Source organism: Aulonocara sp. 'chitande type north' Nkhata Bay, linkage group LG3 (assembly GCF_057382095.1).
Source record: "Aulonocara sp. 'chitande type north' Nkhata Bay isolate Kocher_YH1m ecotype deep benthic linkage group LG3, A_spYH_male_GT1.1, whole genome shotgun sequence".
NCBI classification, from domain to species: domain Eukaryota; kingdom Metazoa; phylum Chordata; class Actinopteri; order Cichliformes; family Cichlidae; genus Aulonocara; species Aulonocara sp. 'chitande type north' Nkhata Bay.
In genome coordinates this window covers 6897076-6916107 of record NC_141346.1, presented here as the reverse complement: position 1 = coordinate 6916107, position 19032 = coordinate 6897076, and the positions used below count along the sequence as shown (strand labels likewise).

The 19032-nt window shown below is 45.7% G+C and overlaps 1 protein-coding gene across 1 annotated transcript in view; it reads left to right on the top strand.

Moving 5' to 3' along the window:
* LOC147333719 (ephrin type-B receptor 4b-like) overlaps nucleotides 1-19032 on the top strand; it is a 37210-nt gene that overhangs the window by 15167 nt on the left and 3011 nt on the right. The window contains exons 2-20 of the mRNA XM_086268484.1: nucleotides 3098-3168; nucleotides 3259-3401; nucleotides 3478-3838; nucleotides 3965-4127; nucleotides 8302-8457; nucleotides 9158-9306; nucleotides 9393-9591; nucleotides 9675-9802; nucleotides 11656-11821; nucleotides 11910-12000; nucleotides 12284-12339; nucleotides 12456-12569; nucleotides 14471-14718; nucleotides 15708-15854; nucleotides 15932-16000; nucleotides 16480-16529; nucleotides 16638-16737; nucleotides 16937-17130; nucleotides 18810-18968. Of these exons, the coding sequence (XP_086124610.1) occupies nucleotides 3098-3168; nucleotides 3259-3401; nucleotides 3478-3838; nucleotides 3965-4127; nucleotides 8302-8457; nucleotides 9158-9306; nucleotides 9393-9591; nucleotides 9675-9802; nucleotides 11656-11821; nucleotides 11910-12000; nucleotides 12284-12339; nucleotides 12456-12569; nucleotides 14471-14718; nucleotides 15708-15854; nucleotides 15932-16000; nucleotides 16480-16529; nucleotides 16638-16737; nucleotides 16937-17130; nucleotides 18810-18968 (2764 nt within the window). The remainder of the gene's footprint in view (nucleotides 1-3097; nucleotides 3169-3258; nucleotides 3402-3477; nucleotides 3839-3964; nucleotides 4128-8301; nucleotides 8458-9157; nucleotides 9307-9392; nucleotides 9592-9674; nucleotides 9803-11655; nucleotides 11822-11909; nucleotides 12001-12283; nucleotides 12340-12455; nucleotides 12570-14470; nucleotides 14719-15707; nucleotides 15855-15931; nucleotides 16001-16479; nucleotides 16530-16637; nucleotides 16738-16936; nucleotides 17131-18809; nucleotides 18969-19032) is intronic.

Sequence of the window (19032 nt, the reverse complement as noted above, 5' to 3'; positions counted from 1 at the left end):
AGTGTGAAACGTGAAAATACAGTTAAAGGTCTAAACTTTAATCTCGTGCAGGCCAGATTGGAGCTTTACAAGGCCCGTTTCTGGCCCCTGGGCCTTATGTTTGACAGCCCTGGTCTGCACAAGATGCAACCTTTTTTTTTAACCGTATGCCCTTTGTAAATAAAAATATTATAGTCTGGATGAAGCCAAGTCAAAACAAAGTTATTATATTTTTTTCGGCACAGCGTTCCTACACGACTGAGAAATGTCCTCCGTATTTTGAATAAAGTAACTGTGAGAACTAATCTTTTAAAAAAGCAAATCTGTAATAATAACAAAGGCCAGTTTCCATAATATTGGATTTTATAAGCCTAAACACTCCAGCCTAACAAAAGTCATCGTGTGGGATTTATGTTATTTTGAAAGCATTCATCCATCACAGCCAATAGCTGCAAGCGACACAGACACTAAACAGGAAGTGAGCCACATAAAAATGTAAAAAATGTCAGTCGGGCCTCAAATGTTTCCACGCGCCTCCGCCCGCCTCACTAAGCCGTCACGATGATTTTATTGATGTATTTGTATTATTTTGAAAGCACCTGGATGTCACAGTCAGCAGAAATGAACAAAGGTGCGTATTAAACAAGCGCTGCTAAAGAGGAAGTGAGATCACATCTCAGAAAACGCCCCCATCAGTGCTTCCAGCTGTGCTCGTGACACGCTAAATTTAAGCTTGCAGCAGAGCGGCGCGCTGATTTATGCAGAACTACAGCACCAAGACGTTTACGTTGTTTGGATGTAGGCAGTAACATCAAAGCCTAAGCTGAGGCCTGTCATATTAAAGGTGGGGGAACACCACCCTCCCGTGTAAATGAGTCCTGCAGCAGTGAAACCAGCACGCTTAGATTTATCGCTCTCTTTCTGCGGCTCTGAGCTCTGACTGAAAACAGAAATCCTCAGAAAACAGCAGCATTAATGTTGTATTTGTATGGGACTACTTTCTGCAGAGGACTGATATGAACGTATGGTGGTTGTGGAGGTCTAAGAGGCTTAGGAAGAGGGGAAAAGTGTGAGAAACGTCTGCATTTTTCACCGTGTGTGTCAGGGTTAAGCCTCCTGAGCCTCTCTCCTCCAACGCTGATTACACACCATCACTCACGGCAGATATTACACATGTGCAGGCATGCTTCGAATGTGTGTGTTTGTCGGGGTGTAGCCTGGTCTTCTTCACCTGTCCTCCTTCCTCCACAGAGACACGCAGAGGGAGAAAGAAGCCCTTGTGTTGTATGACCGTCTGCGTTTTTACTTTCCCTGATTGAAGCCGCTGAAAGACCTCCTGTGGGTCGTCTGGCTGAACCTGCTGACTTCCAGTGAAAAATCAGAGCTCATATCAGAGCGCCGCCTTCAGCTGATCTGGTTCTGTTGCTCCGTCTGAGGCCTCCGTGAGTTTCTCTGTCTGCCGGAGTCACCGAGCGGTTCTGATGGTTTCAGGGGTTTGTTGAGCTTCCAGTGGTTGTGGACGCGAGTGCACAAGTTCACGCGGTTTTCCAAACGCTTTTTCAAAAGCTTTCAGAGACACCTAGGTGTTTTCAAAAGAGGTCGTAAAAGACGTGATTTTTAAAAAAGACTTTAAGGAGCTCTGGACACGTGGGATGTTTTCAAAGGGGCATTTTAGTAAAATTGAAGAGTTTTTGCATTAAATACAAGTGTGTTGGAGGCATCTGAGTGGCTGAGAGGCTTTGAGACACCTTGACTGATGATTTGAAGGCTTCAGGCTGACTTTTAGGAGGTTTTAAGCTTTATAAGGTTGGAAGAAGCTGTTTTACAGGTGGTTTGAAGAGCATTTAGGAGAACTTTGGAGGAATTTCTAGGGAATTTAGGGGCCTTTTTAGAGGTTTTGAAAAACTTATAGGAGGCTGCTGGGACCATTGAGTCTGAAAAGATTCCCAAGTGGCATCACTGCTGTTTGAGGAACTTGTTGATAACCTCGAGGGGTTTTACAGATAACTTTAATGCAGTTTCAAAACATTATATTTTATTTTTAAGAGGAATCGAGGGACCTTTAACACATCTAGGCTTCAAAGAACCATCAGGAGGTTGTTGTGTTCTTACATTACCAGTTTGTTGTGGTCATTTGGGCGACTGTTAAGAGGCTTTTTGAGATCTTTAGAAGGTTGTGGGGGTCCATTGGGAGTCTCATGACTTGAAGGTATGTTGAGGACCTTAGGAGGGTCTTTTAAAAGGTTTTAAGCAAACTTTTAAGAGGTTTTAAATAACATTTGCAGCTGTTTTAAGAGGTTTGGAAACACTTCTAGGAGGCTGCTGGGATCTTTAAAACGGTCCAACAAGTCTCGAAAGGTCCCAAGTGACGTCAGTGCTGCTTGAGGACGTTGCTGACAAACTCAAGGAGGGTGTTTGAGGAATGTTTTAAGGGGCACAAGCAAGCATGTCGTTGGAGCATTTGAGGGGAGTGTGGTGACTTGCCTGTAGAGGACTACGTCGAGGTTTTTTTTTTTTTTTTCATTTTTTTTTTTTTTTTTTTTTTTTTTAATAAATAGGACAGGGGGAATGAATGAGAGAGAGAGGGGGAGAGAAAGAAAGAAAACCCAAGGGGAGAAGAGACGGTGAGAAGGGGGGGGAAGAGAGAGAAAAAAAAAAAAAAAAAAAAAACTCCTGGGTCACCTGTATGGAGAAAAAACAAACAAACAAACAAACAAACAAACAAACAAACAAACAGAGGAGACAGCAAACAACAAAGAGCAACATAATAATAGAGAAAACAAAGCACCATCACAATAAACTAGCTAGTCATAGATATCAATATTTACTAAATAATAAACGATATTGTGCAGCACGCAAGATAAACAGCGCACAGTGTGCTTTGAGGCAGCAGCCAAGAAAGCTTTAGTCCGCGTCTGTGAATACCCATGTGTGCATACCTGTGTGGATCAGCATGCTTGCATTCCAAAGGTTTCTCCATGTAATGATCTGTACGTCGAGGTTTTAAAGGAGTGCTCAGTAGGTTTGCTGAAGACCTGCAGTGGGATGAACTTTGGGTGATTTTTAGAGGATGTTTTATTTGCCCAGGACTTGCTGACTGTTGCTGTCTGTGTTTCAGATGTGCTGATGAACACCAAGCTGGCCACATCTGACCTAAGATGGACGAGCTACCCTGCTGATGACTCGCAGGTACACATCAAAGCTAATCTGTTAGCTTATAGCTAACACTCTGCATTGCTTTGAATGAAAAGCTCACCTATGATCCGTCTCTGTCCTCAGTGGGAGGAAGCGAGCTCGAGGGACGATCAGCAAAACACTGTGCGGACCTATGAGATCTGCACCATCACTAGCACTTCTTCCTATTGGCTGAGGACGCGCTGGATCCCTCTGAAGGCGGCGACCACGGTCTACGTGGAGATCTGGTTGGTGGACATCACAGGTCGTTTGATGTTGATTAACGCGGAGAAACGAATATAAGCTCTGAACGTGTCGACGCAGGTTTTCCATGATGGAGTGTTCCAGTCTGAGGCAGCCGTGTAAAGAGACCTTCAACCTGTACTACTACCCGTCAGAGGCTGACGACGCCACGCTCACCAGCCCGGCCTGGATGGAGAACCCTTACATCAAAGTGGCGACAGTCGCCGCCGACCACCTGATGCTGCGTGACGCCAGGGGCCGCCCTAATGTCAAGGTGCTGCGGCTGGAAGGACTGCGTAAGGCGGGGCTTTACCTGGCCTTCCAAAGCCAGAGCGCCTGCATGGCGTTGCTCTCTGTGCGTGTGTTCTACAGGAAGTGCCCGCCCCTGCGCCGCGCCTTCGCCTCTTTTCCTGAAACCGTCCCCCACTCGCTGGTGGAACAGGTAACCATAGCAACAGTGGAGTCTAGCGTTCTTGTACATAACAAGCTCACCTTTGAGTTTAAAAATAAAAGCACTGTAACTGAAGCTTTTGTGTCTACGAGCTTTTATTTTGACATTCTGCTGCAGGCTCAGGGTGTGTGCGTGGAGAATGCCGTGACGCCGCCTGGCGAGCAGTCACAACCTCCCAGCATGCTTTGTGGTGAAGACGGGGAGTGGGTAGGACAGCCGACGTCCAGCTGCGCCTGTCGTCCTGGATACGAAGCAGGAGAGACCGACGTACGCTGCAGAGGTGAGAGTGCAGTCCATAAAACAAAAGACCTCCTGTTAGTTTTCAAAGTAAAAGCGTCATCACTGAGATGGAACGAATGAATCCGGCACATTCGAAGGCCCGAGCCGAGACCTCGGGTTCACCGTCACGACTTGAACTCACTAACAGCTCCGACCATCATTTGTTTTACAAAGTAAAAGCTTCTCCTGTGCACCGCTTCATTATCAGCACTTAAAATTCTTCGTGGTCAGAACTGCGAGTCCGAGTAAACAGAGAGGAGAAGCTGGAGGCGATTAGAGGGAGAGAGAGCGACGTGTTGACAGTGTGAGAGCGAGCAGAGCAGGGGCCCCAAAGTAAAGCAGGATAAAACTCAGCAGTAATCAGATTACTCTCAGTGTTACAGCTTTACTCAGTAAACACTTTAAATCTGAGGGAAATGGAAACATAAGAAAGTGTTTCTCTTCCCCACCATGAGCTCAGATCACAACGTTTGTTTACATATAACCAGATTATAACCAGATTACAGTCGTTGTCTTACGGCGTGTAAGAGGATTCCTGAAACGTATCAGTAAACAAGGATTACTGTTTCTGTAATCAGCACAGGCATCAGAGGAAGCCGTCACTTCCACAATAAGACCGCAATTGTTTGACAATAGACATCACACTGCTGCCAAACATTACATTTTGTAATGTTTTTATTTATGATTGTTATTAAAGTTATAATGAGAAGCAAACTGATCTTAAGATTAAAAAGAGTCAAAGATTTATAGACAAACAATCTGAAATAAAAAAGCTTTAATTGTTTATATTTTGGTATAACTGTACCTGACTGTCTGACTGTGATACAATATTATTATTATTATTAGTAATATTAGTCCTACAAATCTTATTAAAGTCAAAATAGTCACAATACAGAAGTTAAATCACTTAAATTACAAAAGGTTTTGAAGAAAAAAGTAAAATGGTGTTGATGGAGTTTACAATAAAGTTTGTTTAATATTGTAACAAAACAGACAAATCTGATGTGTACATAAATTGTTTCAGCAAATCAGCAGTTTTATTAAAACTTGCAACATGTTGAAAAATAACTGTCAACAGTTACAAATAAATGAATGTCTCAGTTCATCAAGGTGATTACAAACAGCTGTTGTGTTTTTATACGAAATTCAACTGAATTTCTAAAACTAATTGTATTTATTAACAAAATTAGTAGAAAGTGAGTTTTTAAAAGTGTAAACGTAATATTTTTATGAAAAACATCCAAAAAATGAAAATGTATTATTTAAAGAAACTTCTGTTTTAAAGTTATAACGAGTCAAATGTTAAAGTCCTTTAATTAAGAAACATGTAGATTTAATTTAATGTTATAAAAACATTTGTTGCGTTTGAACTGAATATAATGAAAATAAGATGTGAGATTTTAGAGAAAAAGAGTTGAAAATATGTAGGAAACTTTGACCGAGATTAAAGAAAAGAAATGATCATTTCTCTGATTCTATCCTGAAAGTCAATGTTTAAAACGGTTTGTTAAAAAACAGGCACACTTAGGACACTGTTAACAGTAACTATAGTAACTATTGTTAAGTAAATGACAGGAAGCGGTGTGGGTCACAGTAGAGGAGTGGCTGTGTCAACAAGTGTTCAGCTTCTTACAGTGAGTTTATAATCCACTTTTCACACACAGTCACAAACTGCTGCGCAGTGACTAAAATCACAGTCTGTGCAAACGAAATATGGTTCATGCTGTTATTCATGAAGCTTCACACCAGCTGAAAAACAGAGAAGCACGTGATTATTTGTCATTAAGATGTTCCTTTATTTACTTTTCAAACGTAGCTGAAAATTCTGTTACTTTTAGGTTTAAAGTTGAAAGTTTTAGGAGATTTCTAAAATAGTTGTGTTACACTTTGATAAATTGTTGTTAAAGTATTCGGGGAGTCTCGCGCCGTGCCGGCTCCTTCATGCCGCTCAGGCGTCCTTTCAGAATAAGACTGGCGGTGTGGGGGATGGTGGAGGCCTGAAGGAGAAAGTTATTATTGAGCTGTCGTTGAAGTCGTGTGCAGCTGTTTACTTTAATGAGTAAGTGAGAGGGGTTGTGGGTAAACTGCAGGAGCAGCTGCTGCGGTGTTTCTCTGGAGGAAACGCGCTGTAATCGGAGTCCGTCCTGCCTCCGCGCTCGCCGCACGTTTCCGTCCTGTTTCCACGCTTCCTCTCCTCTCCGCCATCGCCGCGGGATGAAAGCAGAGCGAGGTCGACGCGGGCCGCAGACGGCTTGGTTGTCCAAGTTTCCTGTTATTCTGTGTGAGGTCAAAGGTCAGCTGACTGCGAGCGGGAAGCGCTGCAGCGGCGACAGCAGAAGCAGCGACGTCCTCTGCTTGTCTCTGCTTCTGAGGGAGGGGGAGGGGCAAGAGCCAGGCTGAGTGAAGAGGTCAGAGGTTAACTAGCGCTGCTTAAGCAGAGTGTGTGCATGTGTGTGTGCTTACTCCCGTGCTTGGCAGGGGAGGCCAGTGATGACATCATGGCAGCACTTTCCACATCCTGTTGAAGCCAAGGTCACTTCCTGTCTCTTATTGTCTGTGAGTCTGCACTCCTCCCTTCATCCCTTCATCCCTCTGCGGTGTTCCTGATCCCAGCTCTGAGCATTACTCACATTCCAGGCCAGAAACCCACAGAGCCAAACCTCTCTGCTTTCACTCTCTGCTCTTTTTAACATAATCATGTGTTCATTCTTTAATATTTCCTATAAATGAACCATTTTTAGTTTCCAACCATTTTTAAACCTCAGTGACAGAAATCGACCTCTACGTCACAAACATGTTTCATTTCTAATAAAAGGCTCCAGATGTTCATAAACATCTGTTTGCTGGAGTGTGCATGAGCAGGAGAGGCGGGTGTGTTTCTTTGGGACTGTTTGATCTCTTTCGGGGACGACCACTGACGGGTTTGAGCTGTTTCTGGACACACTGAGCTGCTTTTACTGCTTCGAGGTTCACTGTCATGTTTGAGTGGAACATTTGCTTTAGTTGGGACTCGCTGGCACGCCTGATACCTTCATTGTTGGTTTTAGTCCCATTGTTCTGAAGCCTCGTCTTTTTAGAGCCTGAGGCCAGGAGGCAGCAGCCTGTGTGAGCTCTGACTAACAATACAACAGCTCAAATCTTCTCTGACTGACTCAAACTGGTTGTGTTCAGACAACAGGTCACATTCAATGTTTTTACGGTTTGTAGAACTAATTATTACTAAAAGCTCTTTATAAATGCAACTGCAAAGCAGTGTGACTACATTTTATTGCTTCAAAATAATGTTCGTATAATATTCGCGTTTTGGCTGCTGTCACGTTCAAATAAAATTCTGGAATTTCACACAAAAATGGAGCCCAGCTGTCTTTTAGTCCAATTAACCTCACAGCAGTTTATTATTGGTCAGATAATTGTATTAGAAATGCTCCAAAAGGCTCCAACGGCACAAATACAATCCAGAGGTCCAGTTCAGGCTGCCTGCCATAGAACCCACATCGCTAATAATTTAAACTTTAATCCTTTTTTAAGCCTAACCAGTTTAAACAGGTGCGGTACAAAAATAGTAGACCCCCCCATAGATGAAGCAATAAACATCCAGTGCATTTACAAGCAGAATTAAATGAAACCTAATTAAAAAGTAGAGGACCAATAACAGAGCCCTGTGGAACCCCACCACCTGTGAGAAAACACTCTGATGTCAGCTCTGGTTTCTGTAACGCACATTAATATGAGCTTTTTACTGCATTCAGAAAACAGTTGTTTGGATGTAAAACGCTTCAGGTCATACCTTCAGAGGCTTATTATACACGTGTAATCATGTTCTTTTTACTTAAACACCCTGCTGTTCTCTGCACTCTATGATTATACCTGGTCTATTGTTGATATAGGCCTGACTCATTAAACCACAACACGTCGCTCTGTGTGTAACTGAATCTTGTTATTTTTTATATCAGGTTGTAAACATGCTGTAGAGTTGAAATTTTAACATGGAAGTCTATGAGCACTGGCACGCTGCTGGAGCCCCTAGTGGACAATAGAGGAAGTGCGGTTTTTGTAGCGCTTCTGGAGATCTGATGTGTGTGCACATGTGGGTTCAGGCTAATGGTGAAGGTGGACAATCCCATATGTGTGTGTGTTTTTAGAGGTGAATGCTAATTCTAAGCCTTTGTCTCCAGCCTGTCCGTCCGGTCATTTTAAAGCCGAGTCAGGACCTGTTGGCTGCAGCTCCTGTCCAGCCAATAGCAACACAAGAATCCCAGGCTCCGCCTACTGCCCGTGTCACTCTGGTTTCTATCGAGCCGACTCGGACCCGCCGCACAGTGCCTGCACACGTAAGTCCCTCTGCTTTTCATTTAATTTTCTTTATTATTGTAATTTCTGACAACACTGAAACCTCTTGTCCTACATTTCCCATCATGCAGCTGGAGAGTGTCTTTCACTAGGACCTCGCCTCTAGTCTCCACAGACTGACGTGATGTAATTTGTTATTAAATAATCTGGAGACCACTTTAAACTCTGTGTAAACTCTGGACCACAAACACACACACACACACACACACGCGCACACACACACACACACACACACACACACACACACACACACACACACACACACAGGGCTCTTTGCCAACAAGCCTCCACGCCTCTTTAAGTACCCCGACCCACCCCTTTAACTACATCCCCTCAGGCAACAGCAATTAGGCAAATTAATAGGCTCATTACCTCTTTGTGCTTGTGTCCGTGTGTGTGTAATGTCGAGGTCTTACAGGTAACGACTGCGCACACGCACACACACAGGTCTCAGGTTACTCTGATGTTTGTGTGGAGGCAGGAAGTTCTTATCTCTCAGCTCCTCCATCAGTCTGCAGACAAAGAAGAAAAACTCATTACGCAGGAATGAAAACAGGCCGCCTGACTCTCAGGTATCAGCCTGCCTGAGAGTTGCTGCTCAGGGAAAAAAACGTAGATGATGTTGAGCGTCTGACAGGTGATACTCAGCAGGCACTGACCTGTGACCTTTGACCTCCGCAGAGCCTCCCTCGGCTCCTCGCTCCCCGGTGAGTCAGCTCAATGACACCATGGTGACTTTGGAGTGGAGCGAGCCACTGGACCGCGGAGGACGACATGACCTGACCTACAGAGTCCTGTGCTCCACCTGCGGGCCCGCCACTGCCACCAAGGTACGCCACCGCCATCTCTGTCACCATTAGCACCAGTCTGAGCTGTCAGATCTGACCCCGCCCCTTTTCTTCTTTCTCCTCTTCAGGTCACTTCCTGCTTCCCATGTGGCGACAGCGTTCTTTACCGGCCGGCGCAGAACGGCCTGACCCAGCGGCGTGTCGTCGTCTGGGGGCTCCGCCCACAAACAAAGTACATCTTCACCATCCAGTCGCTAAATGGCGTGTCTGCACTCAGCCACTCAGAGCCAGCCTCCAGCAAGCTCAACATCACCACCAGTAGAGATGGTACAGATACACACTACATTACCCAGAATTCTTTCGTGCACACAAACGTAATGATCAGTGAATGATGGTCTGTGTTTCTGTAGTTCCTCCTCCAGTATCTGGTCTGAGGAGGGTGGAGGCCTCAGAGAGCAGTCTATCTTTAGAGTGGAGCGTCCCAGTTGTGCACAACCAGTACAAGATCCTGGACTACGAGCTGCGCTACAGCCCTGAGGTATACACACATGCGTGCATCACTAGGACCTCTATGCTAAGTTAACCCTGAAGTAGGGCTGCTCAATTAATCGAATTTTAATCACGATTACGATCTGGGCTTTCAACGATCATTAAAAATGACGGAGCCGATTATTAGCCCCTCCCTCGTGCTTTACTCTTGCGCTGCTCCGTGTGGCAAATCGAGCGCACCTCTCTGCATTTCGAACACGCGTCACAACAATTAAGAGGACCCGAGGGAAGCTCGGAAAGCTAAGCAGAAGTTATTTGGAGAGGAGAGTGACTGCCGTTGGTTGAAAAGAGAGGTAAAAAAAAAAAAACTTCAGTGGTGTGGAAACATTATGGGTTCACGGAGTCAGACATGGATCAAGTAGACATAGTGTGTAAACTTTGCTACAGTGTTGTAGCTGCACCACAGAGCAACACTGCAAAGTTCACTAAACACAGATGTTTACACTTTTCATTTATTTCTTATATCGCAAACATTTGCACTGTTATCAGTATTTGCACACTATTTTATATTATTTTTAAAAGTCATTATTCAATACATTGTTATTGTTAACCCTTTAAATCCCTGTAGAACCGGAACCGTGTAAGCTAGCGCAATAATTTGTTTTGCATATGAAACCGGAGGAGTTGTACTTACATTTTATGCCATCAGCTTGTCCTCGGTCACGGTTTCCTTCCACATAAAGCTTTGCAAAAATTGCATAAAAAGCGCTTGCAGGAACAAAAACATAATACTCCAGAAACACGCTTTGCCGATCCGATCAGCTGTTTGTAACACTTCCTACGTCCATCAGCACGAACTGTCCGCCATGACCTGCCTGAAACAGGAAGTGACGTCATTTTCGCGGAAAATGTAGTTTTTTACTTGTAGGCCTTAAAAGCCTATACTGGTGTTTTTATAAGTCATGTTTGACTTTTCTGAATAGTTTCTGTGATGCTTAGAACTCGAATTGCACTGCTGGAAATAGTTTATTTTGATGCACCTGCTGTTTTCTTTGCAAATTTGCATCATAGGATTGTTTTTTGTTTTTCCTGCAGTGTATATAAAAATTGATGTATCTCCAAAATAAAACTATGAAGACACTCAAAATAAATTTCCTGTTCTTGTAAACTATTCTTTGCAACTTTTTTGTATTTAAAGTTTTGAGGGATAAACCTCTTAAATTTCTCCAAGTAGAAATATATGTAAACAAACAAAAACAATTTTTAATTTTTTTGTAGTTTATTGCACTTTTTCGCAATTAATGTAGTTACTATGGACTTAATGCATACATATTATTAAAATATGGGCTATAACAGTTGTATTGATGTATAGCAACAAAAATGCTCCCACTAATGGCACTACAACATGTAAAAATATAATATAAGCTCCGGCCGACTTGGTTCTATAGTAGGTCTTAAAGGGTTAAATCTCGTCAAATAATCGAGATCTCCATTTCAGTGAAAATAATCGTGATTATCATTTTTGCCATAATCAAGCAGCCCTACCCTGAAGTTAACCTGGGCCCTGAGTCCATGTGAACTTCAAACCGAAGCCTTTTTTACGTTCTGTCTTTTAGTGTGTGTTTATAAAATATATCTAAAATTCCAAGAGCGTACTTCTTTGTAAAACATTCCATCTGGTTTTAGCAGGATCATCTTTGTAGAACAGGGTTTGGTTCTGTGCTGGAGCGAATGTATGTCTGCATATGTTAACTCTCTCACACACACACACACACACACACACACACACAGATTATAAGCGCAGATTAGATACGTTGTTTAGTCCTGTGAGGACCTTTGTTGATGCGTGTCACTAGGACTCCTGTGTTACTCTAATGCCTACTCTTAACGTGTCCTTATCAGGATGGTGAGGAGTCGGTAGAGTGGCAGTACGTGTTCAGCAGGTCTTCTTCTCTGGTGCTAAACGGGCTGCAGCGGGCGACGAGATACCGGGTGCAGGTCCGCGCTCGCTCTCAGGCCGGTTACGGCTCATTCGGTGCCGAGACCGGCTTCAACACGCTGCCTGACGGTACGAGGTCGCATGCTATTACATTTTCTTTAGAGTCTGAGAGGTGAAAACACTGAGATTCACTCCTGTGTGTTTGTTTCCTGGGTAGGTGTGTCCCAGCTGATGGTGACTGGAGTCTCGGCCTCTTTGGGGATACTAGTGCTCGCTGTGGCGGCCATAGTTGGCGTGTTCTGCTACCGGTGAGTGCGTGTGTTCAGGATGCACCCTCCCTGCTCCCCTCTGCAGAACAATAGAACACACTGACCTCAGGTTCACACACACACACAGAGCAGGGTGGGACATGTCGACTATATTAAGATGGAGAAACTCGACACTGTGAGAGCGATGGCGAGATACGGCGAGATAATCACATTCCTGAGAGAGCGACAGAACAAAGGATGTGTGTGTGTCTCCTGAGGAAACCAGAATCCCGCAGCTGCTCTGAATCTAAACAGCCGTCTGTACCTGTCTGTCTGTCACCAGGAGGAAGAGGAGCGCGCACATCCACGACAAGAGCGGCCACTACCAGATGGGGCAGAGTGAGTCTGACAGCCAATCAGAGACAGAGCTACAACTCGGCCAATGAGCCAGTCTGATACAAACGGTTTTAAATGAACGCGGCCGACTGACGATGATGATTGTGCTGTTTTTGTAGCGATGAAGGTTTACATCGACCCGTTTACCTACGAGGACCCAAATGAGGCCGTGAGGGAGTTCGCCAAAGAGATCGACGCCTCCTTCGTTAAGATCGAAGAGGTCATCGGAGCAGGTAACCCACACCTGTATGTCTGCGTGGTGTAAACTTCTGTCACGGGCAAACTCCGCCCTCCAAGCCATAAGTTTTTGATGAAATTCTCATCAATCAGACCATTTCGGGTGTTTTAAAAGAAACTGTGAATGCTCAGAGAGTGTTTTTACGACTCCAGGAACCTTTTGAAGGAACGTCTGTGAAGCTAAAGGTTTTAGAGACGTCAGCCTTTTTGGGAATGCCAAAAACCTTTGAATGGTTTCGTGATTATTGTAATAAGTAAATCATTAAAGATTCAGGAACACATTATTAGTGGATATGGTGGCGTATATTTTGGGAATCTTGAGGAATTTCTCTGGGATCTGGAAGCATTTGTGGATGCTGTTCACCTCTGGAGCTTTGTTAGGGAGTCTGCACGGACGCAGCAGCACGACAACAAAAAGCCCAAATATCTTCTGTTGTTTCTGAAAAGCCAAAACAAACTTATGGGTCTTAATAGGACTTTTATTTTGTAAAGTCTTCCAGATGTGTTTGTGACCTTTGACCCCCTCGAGAGCGGAACATTAACTTTCCCATGATGAGGCGAAGCTGTGTTCGCACTAAAAGAAAACATCAGATGTCATTTGTTCTCCGTCATGAACCCTGTTTTATTAAAAGTAAACACGCCACGTGCGCGTTTGTGCGCGAGTGTGTGCGCGAGTGTGTGCGAGGGCGTGAGAGAGCGTGATTGATTGAGTGTGTGTGCAGCTACTGTAACAGTAGTGCTCTCAGTGATGACATTGGTGAGATGTAACTGGATAGCGGTTGCTGCGGAAACAAGGGTGCAAACTTTTCACCGCCGGCTGGCGAGCGCGCTCAGACACACACGCAGGCCACATGTGCGTGAGTGCTGAGGGAGGTGTTGACGTGCTGGTATGCGCTAATGAGCCTTAAAGGAACATTACACCCCTCCAGTATCAATAACACGAGTCCTCTTTATTGAGTAGATATGGGGCTGCGCGGCGTCGAGGGTTCGGCCCTGCTGCGATTGGCTGTTTTCAGGTGACCGTGTGACCTCATTAGTTGCTCTGACACGTGGAGTCCCTCAGGGTTCTGCTGTGGGTCCTCTACTGTTTCCGTCTTCAAAGAACGCAAAGATCTGCCTCCACTTAGGGAAACTTCGTTGCCTCCGGCTGGCGTGGACTCGCTCTGCTCTCACCTTAGACGACACTCAGCGGCAGGTCTGTGTTTGGATTCTGGGGCTCTGCTGTCAGCCGATCTCTGCACCTCCAGATTTACATCCACCTGAACCTTTTTACACTCACTTTAAGCTCCACCTCCACCCTCTCATTTCCCGTGACCCCGTTCTGTCTGATTGGTCAGCATCCCCTCAAACCTCCTCCAGCTTTTCTTACCTTTGCCTATTAGATAAAACGAGATATGAGGCTGTTGTCTTCTAGCCTACAGGTGGAGGTGAATTTGGCAAGGTGGCTTTTCTTTTCTCATATTAGATATTTCTATGACATTAAGCCTGAAGGAAAACAAACACCTGGGAAAATACACCTGTGGAACGTCAGGTCATTACATTGTTGTTATGACTCGGCTGGATACACCTGGGCAGGAGTATGACTGTTTATTTTTACATTTGCTGTCATAACCATAGCCAATGTTACTACGTAATCTTTCATCACCTGCCCATGTGATTGTTTTTTAACAAAAATAACACCACCTCGGTGTTACCTTCCCATTTCCTGAATCAGGTGAGGACAGGTGCACAGACAGTGTTGTGTTCAGTATATCTGAAATCTTTTCACGTGGCAGTTTTATCATTAATCTGGGGATTAAATTTGAATAAATTATCCCCAGTGAAATACAGGCGTGTTCTTCCATTTGAATTGTAACTATTGTAAAAGTAATGTAACCTGTGCCGTATACCTGTACAGGTGAGTTTGGCGAGGTGTGTCGTGGTCGGCTGAGGATCCCGGGCAGGAAGGAGAACTACGTGGCCATTAAGACCCTGAAGGGTGGCTACACGGAAAAGCAGAGGCGGGACTTCCTGTCGGAGGCGTCCATCATGGGACAGTTCCAGCACCCTAACATCATCCACCTGGAGGGAGTCATCACCACTTCCTGCCCCGTCATGATCCTCACCGAGTTCATGGAGAACGGGGCGCTCGACAGCTTCCTGAGGGTGAGAGGGGGACAGTCACAGAGCAGCAAACCTGTCTGACCTTTTCCCTGTCTGACCCTCTACCTGTCTGACCCTCTACCTGTCTGACCTTTTCCCTGTCTGACCTTTTCCCTGTCTGACCCTCTACCTGTCTGACCTTTTCCCTGTCTGACCTTTTCCCTGTCTGACCCTCTACCTGTCTGACCCTCTACCTGTCTGACCCTCTACCTGTCTGACCTTTTCCCTGTCTGACCCTCTACCTGGCTGACCCTCTACCTGTATGACCTTCTACCTGTCTGACCCTCTACCTGTCTGACCCTCTACCTGTCTGACCTTTTCCCTGTCTGACCTTTTCCCTGTCTGACCCTCTACCTGTCTGACCTTTTCCCTGTCTGACCCTCTACCTGGCTGACCCTCTACCTGTATGACCTTCTACCTGTCTGACCCTCTACCTATATGACCTTCTACCTGTATGACCTTCTACCTGTATGACCCTCTACCTGTATGACCCTCTACCTGTCTGACCTTTTCCCTGTCTGACCCTCTACCTGGCTGACCCTCTACCTGTATGACCTTCTACCTGTCTGACCCTCTACCTATATGACCTTCTACCTGTATGACCCTCTACCTGGCTGACCCTCTACCTGTCTGACCTTTTCCCTGTCTGACCCTCTACCTGGCTGACCCTCTACCTGTATGACCTTCTACCTGTCTGACCCTCTACCTATATGACCTTCTACCTGTATGACCCTCTACCTGGCTGACCCTCTACCTGTCTGACCTTTTCCCTGTCTGACCCTCTACCTATATGACCCTCTACATGGCTGACCCTCTACCTGTCTGACCTTTTCCCTGTCTGACCCTCTACCTGGCTGACCCTCTACCTGTCTGACCTTCTACCTGTCTGACCTTTTCCCTGTCTGACCCTCTACCTGTATGACCCCCTACCTGTCTGACCCTCTACCTGTCTGACCCTCTACCTGTCTGACCCTCTACCTGTCTGTTTTCAGATGAATGATGGCCAGTTTACCACCATCCAGCTGGTGGGGATGCTGCGCGGCATCGCAGCAGGAATGAAGTATCTGTCTGAAATGAGCTACGTCCATAGAGACCTGGCGGCTCGTAACATCTTGGTGAACTCCAACCTGGTCTGTAAGGTGAGGGTGTGGCCCTGCACACCTGTCCGCTCGACTAATCTAAACAGAGCTGACAGTTGTGGTTTTGTGTTTTTCAGGTGTCAGATTTTGGCCTGAGCAGGTTTCTGACTGAAAACTCGTCAGACCCGACGTACACCAGCTCTCTGGTGAGTAACTGTCACAGTCTGTCTCTTTATGATTTCTGATATCCTTATCTCAGACACAAAGGCCACACCCATCTGCTGTAAGGGACAGCCAATCAGGATAAAGTTGGCTTAAAGGAAAGAAGATGAAACGGGCTCTTTGAGACAGAGGATGGACTGGGGGGGCTGGTTTCAGATAAAGGTTTACTTTGAACTGTGAATCATGCAAAGCTGCTCAACTCGCATGTTGTTGCTACAAGTTGAGTTTTGTCTCTGGTCATGACAGCTCTTAACAGGAAGTCTTTTATTCATCAGTAGATGATGAATGTTGTCTTTAAGACCTTCATCATCAATCACGTCTGTCTGGTTGGTCTTTCAGCTCTGTTTTGGTTCTGCTGGAGATCCTCAGAGTTCTGGTCTCAGTCCTCTGTTGTTGAGCATTACCTGGGTGCTTTTATTGTGAAATTCGGTTATTACCTGACTGATCCAGTCTTGTTTTTTAGGGCGGCAAGATTCCCATTCGGTGGACGGCTCCTGAAGCCATCGCGTACAGGTGAGTGCCAGTACTGCAGGCTGGCGTAGTGGATAAAGGCTTCCTCTTCTTATTGTTATTATAGTGTTCTGTAGATAATCATTTGATGATTTTACTGTCTGATTGCAGGAAGTTCACTTCAGCCAGCGACACGTGGAGTTACGGGATTGTCATGTGGGAAGTGATGTCATACGGGGAGCGACCGTACTGGGACATGAGCAACCAGGACGTAAGGAACAAAGTTATACATTTAAAACTTGATTGTTTGGAGGTTCATGGACGTGAAACTACGACTGAATCATTAGTGCTCATTTACAATAAAAGAAGCTGAAATTATTCCAGCAAAGGTGTCCAAAGCTGATGGTTAAAAAAGCCGTTTCATCAGAATGACAGAGTGCTCACTGCCTCTCACGCTTCTGCTTCATCAGGTGATAAACGCCATCGAGCAGGACTACAGGCTTCCCCCGCCGCCGGAGTGCCCCGCCTCCCTGCACGCGCTCATGCTGGACTGCTGGCAGAAGGAGCGAGCCAACCGGCCGAGGTTCTGCGACGTGGTGGCGTCCCTCGACAGGCTGATCCGAAACCCCACCTCCCTGAAAGTGACGCACCCAGAGGCACAGAGGTGAGGCTCGATGAAGGAGAGGGGGAGGGGGCCGGAGCCGTGGAATGTCATTCAGGCACCAGCTGGTGGGTTCGGGGTCAAAGGTCAGAGTGTGGTAGGGAGACAAAGGAATGTGGGGCAGCCAGCTGTGTGATTGACAGCTGTTTACACAAGCAGGTGCACATTCCTGGATTAAAACTCCAAATGAAGCCGTGTCCTCCCGACTGTCCACCTCCTCTTTCAGTGAAGGAACATCAGAGACACGAGGAGGAGGAGGAGGATGGAGATCAGTGTCAGATAAGAATGAGATTGTTTTAACGGCGAGAGCAGAGGCGGCGTGCATGTTTGTGCTTTCTGAGAGGAATAAAGTTCCTGTAGTTTGTTAGCAGCAGATAGTAAAGCAGTACCACGGGTGGAGCAGCCGCTCCTCGTTCTGCTCCGCAGCCTCGGGGAGCTCACTGTGGGCCTTTCAGGTTCTGGTTAAACTGTGCAGACCAAACAGGAAGTTAAGTTTCAGCTCGCCTTACGTACATGAGTTCAGTTGCTGGGTATTTTGGAAATTCACAAATATTTGCCAAAGGGCGGAGGAGGAGTAAAGTGATGCGAGAATCTCAGTGCAAGGCTTCTGTGACACAGCGCGAAACTATTTTTTCTCTCTTTGCCAAAGTGGACATATTTTCACTTGCACGAACACGTATGTGGCACTGTTGCCTGGCACGGATTTCAGGTTGTTTTGAACACACCGTGACAGCAACCCTCCATAGCAGGATGAGGACCTCCACCTGAGTCCAAGAGGTGGAGGTGGTCCATCCACCACAGCAGCTGGCCAATCTGCCGAGAGAAATCGGAAAACAGGAAACCTCTGGGATCGGTGGTTAGCAAGGACTGAACTTTCAAAATAAAAGCAGGACAAGTCTCCTGTATAATAAGTTGAAGCAGTGATGCAACACTGTAAAGAAAATAATTTAATACCATAAAACCATCAGACTGGGTGTGACGGTGTGGTGGAAACCAGCAGGGATGATTTTATCCTGCTGTGTGACACGATCCTTCCTGATGTTCAAAGTAAAGTCATATAAAAGCAGACGTTTCAGCCGTTTGTTGGTCTGAAGCTTTCAGATGCAATTTCCAAACAATTCAACATAATCATCACAGCAAATTAATCTCAGACTCTGCAGTTAGATCAGGACTGAACGTGTGAGGCTTGTTTGGAAGAGCTGACAGGAGAGAATAGGCAGGTTTGGAAACTATCTGAGAAAACTCACAAGACAACGTCCCAGCCTGGAAGTGTAAAATACACCATCGTGGTCGGAGAAAACCAAGTTGACCATAAGCTCCTATTGCGGAGTCTGTCTGACAGCCAAAGCTGGGTCATGAACGGGATAATGATCCCAAACACAGCAGCTCCTGGGAAAACTTTCTTCTTTACACCAAATTACACGTCTTTGATTTTAAGACTGAAAAAGGGGTTAAAATGTAAACCTTAGCAGCTATATTTAAGACCTACATGTCATTTTAAGGGTTTCGTGGCTTGAAGCCAGCACGCTCTGCTTATTTTAACCTCAACCATAACAGAGAGAGAATAAATCTCGCGCTCACATATTCATGCCACATATTTTATAGGCTGCAGGTCTGAACACGCTGCTCTAATAATGACTCGCTGAGGAATGTCATCGTTCACATCTGCCCTGTCCTTTCAGCCTGTCCCATCCTCTGTTGGACCAGCGAGTCCCGCCTCCTCTGTCGGCATGCGGTTCGGTCTCCGAGTGGCTCCGAGCCATAAAGATGGAGCGCTACGAGCAGAGCTTCCTGCAGGCCGGATTCACCAACCTGGACATCGTCTCGCAGCTCAACACTGAGTAAGACACTTATTCTTTCTGTGATTGGCTACCTGCCAGTCATCACTCAGGGAAACCAAGCTCT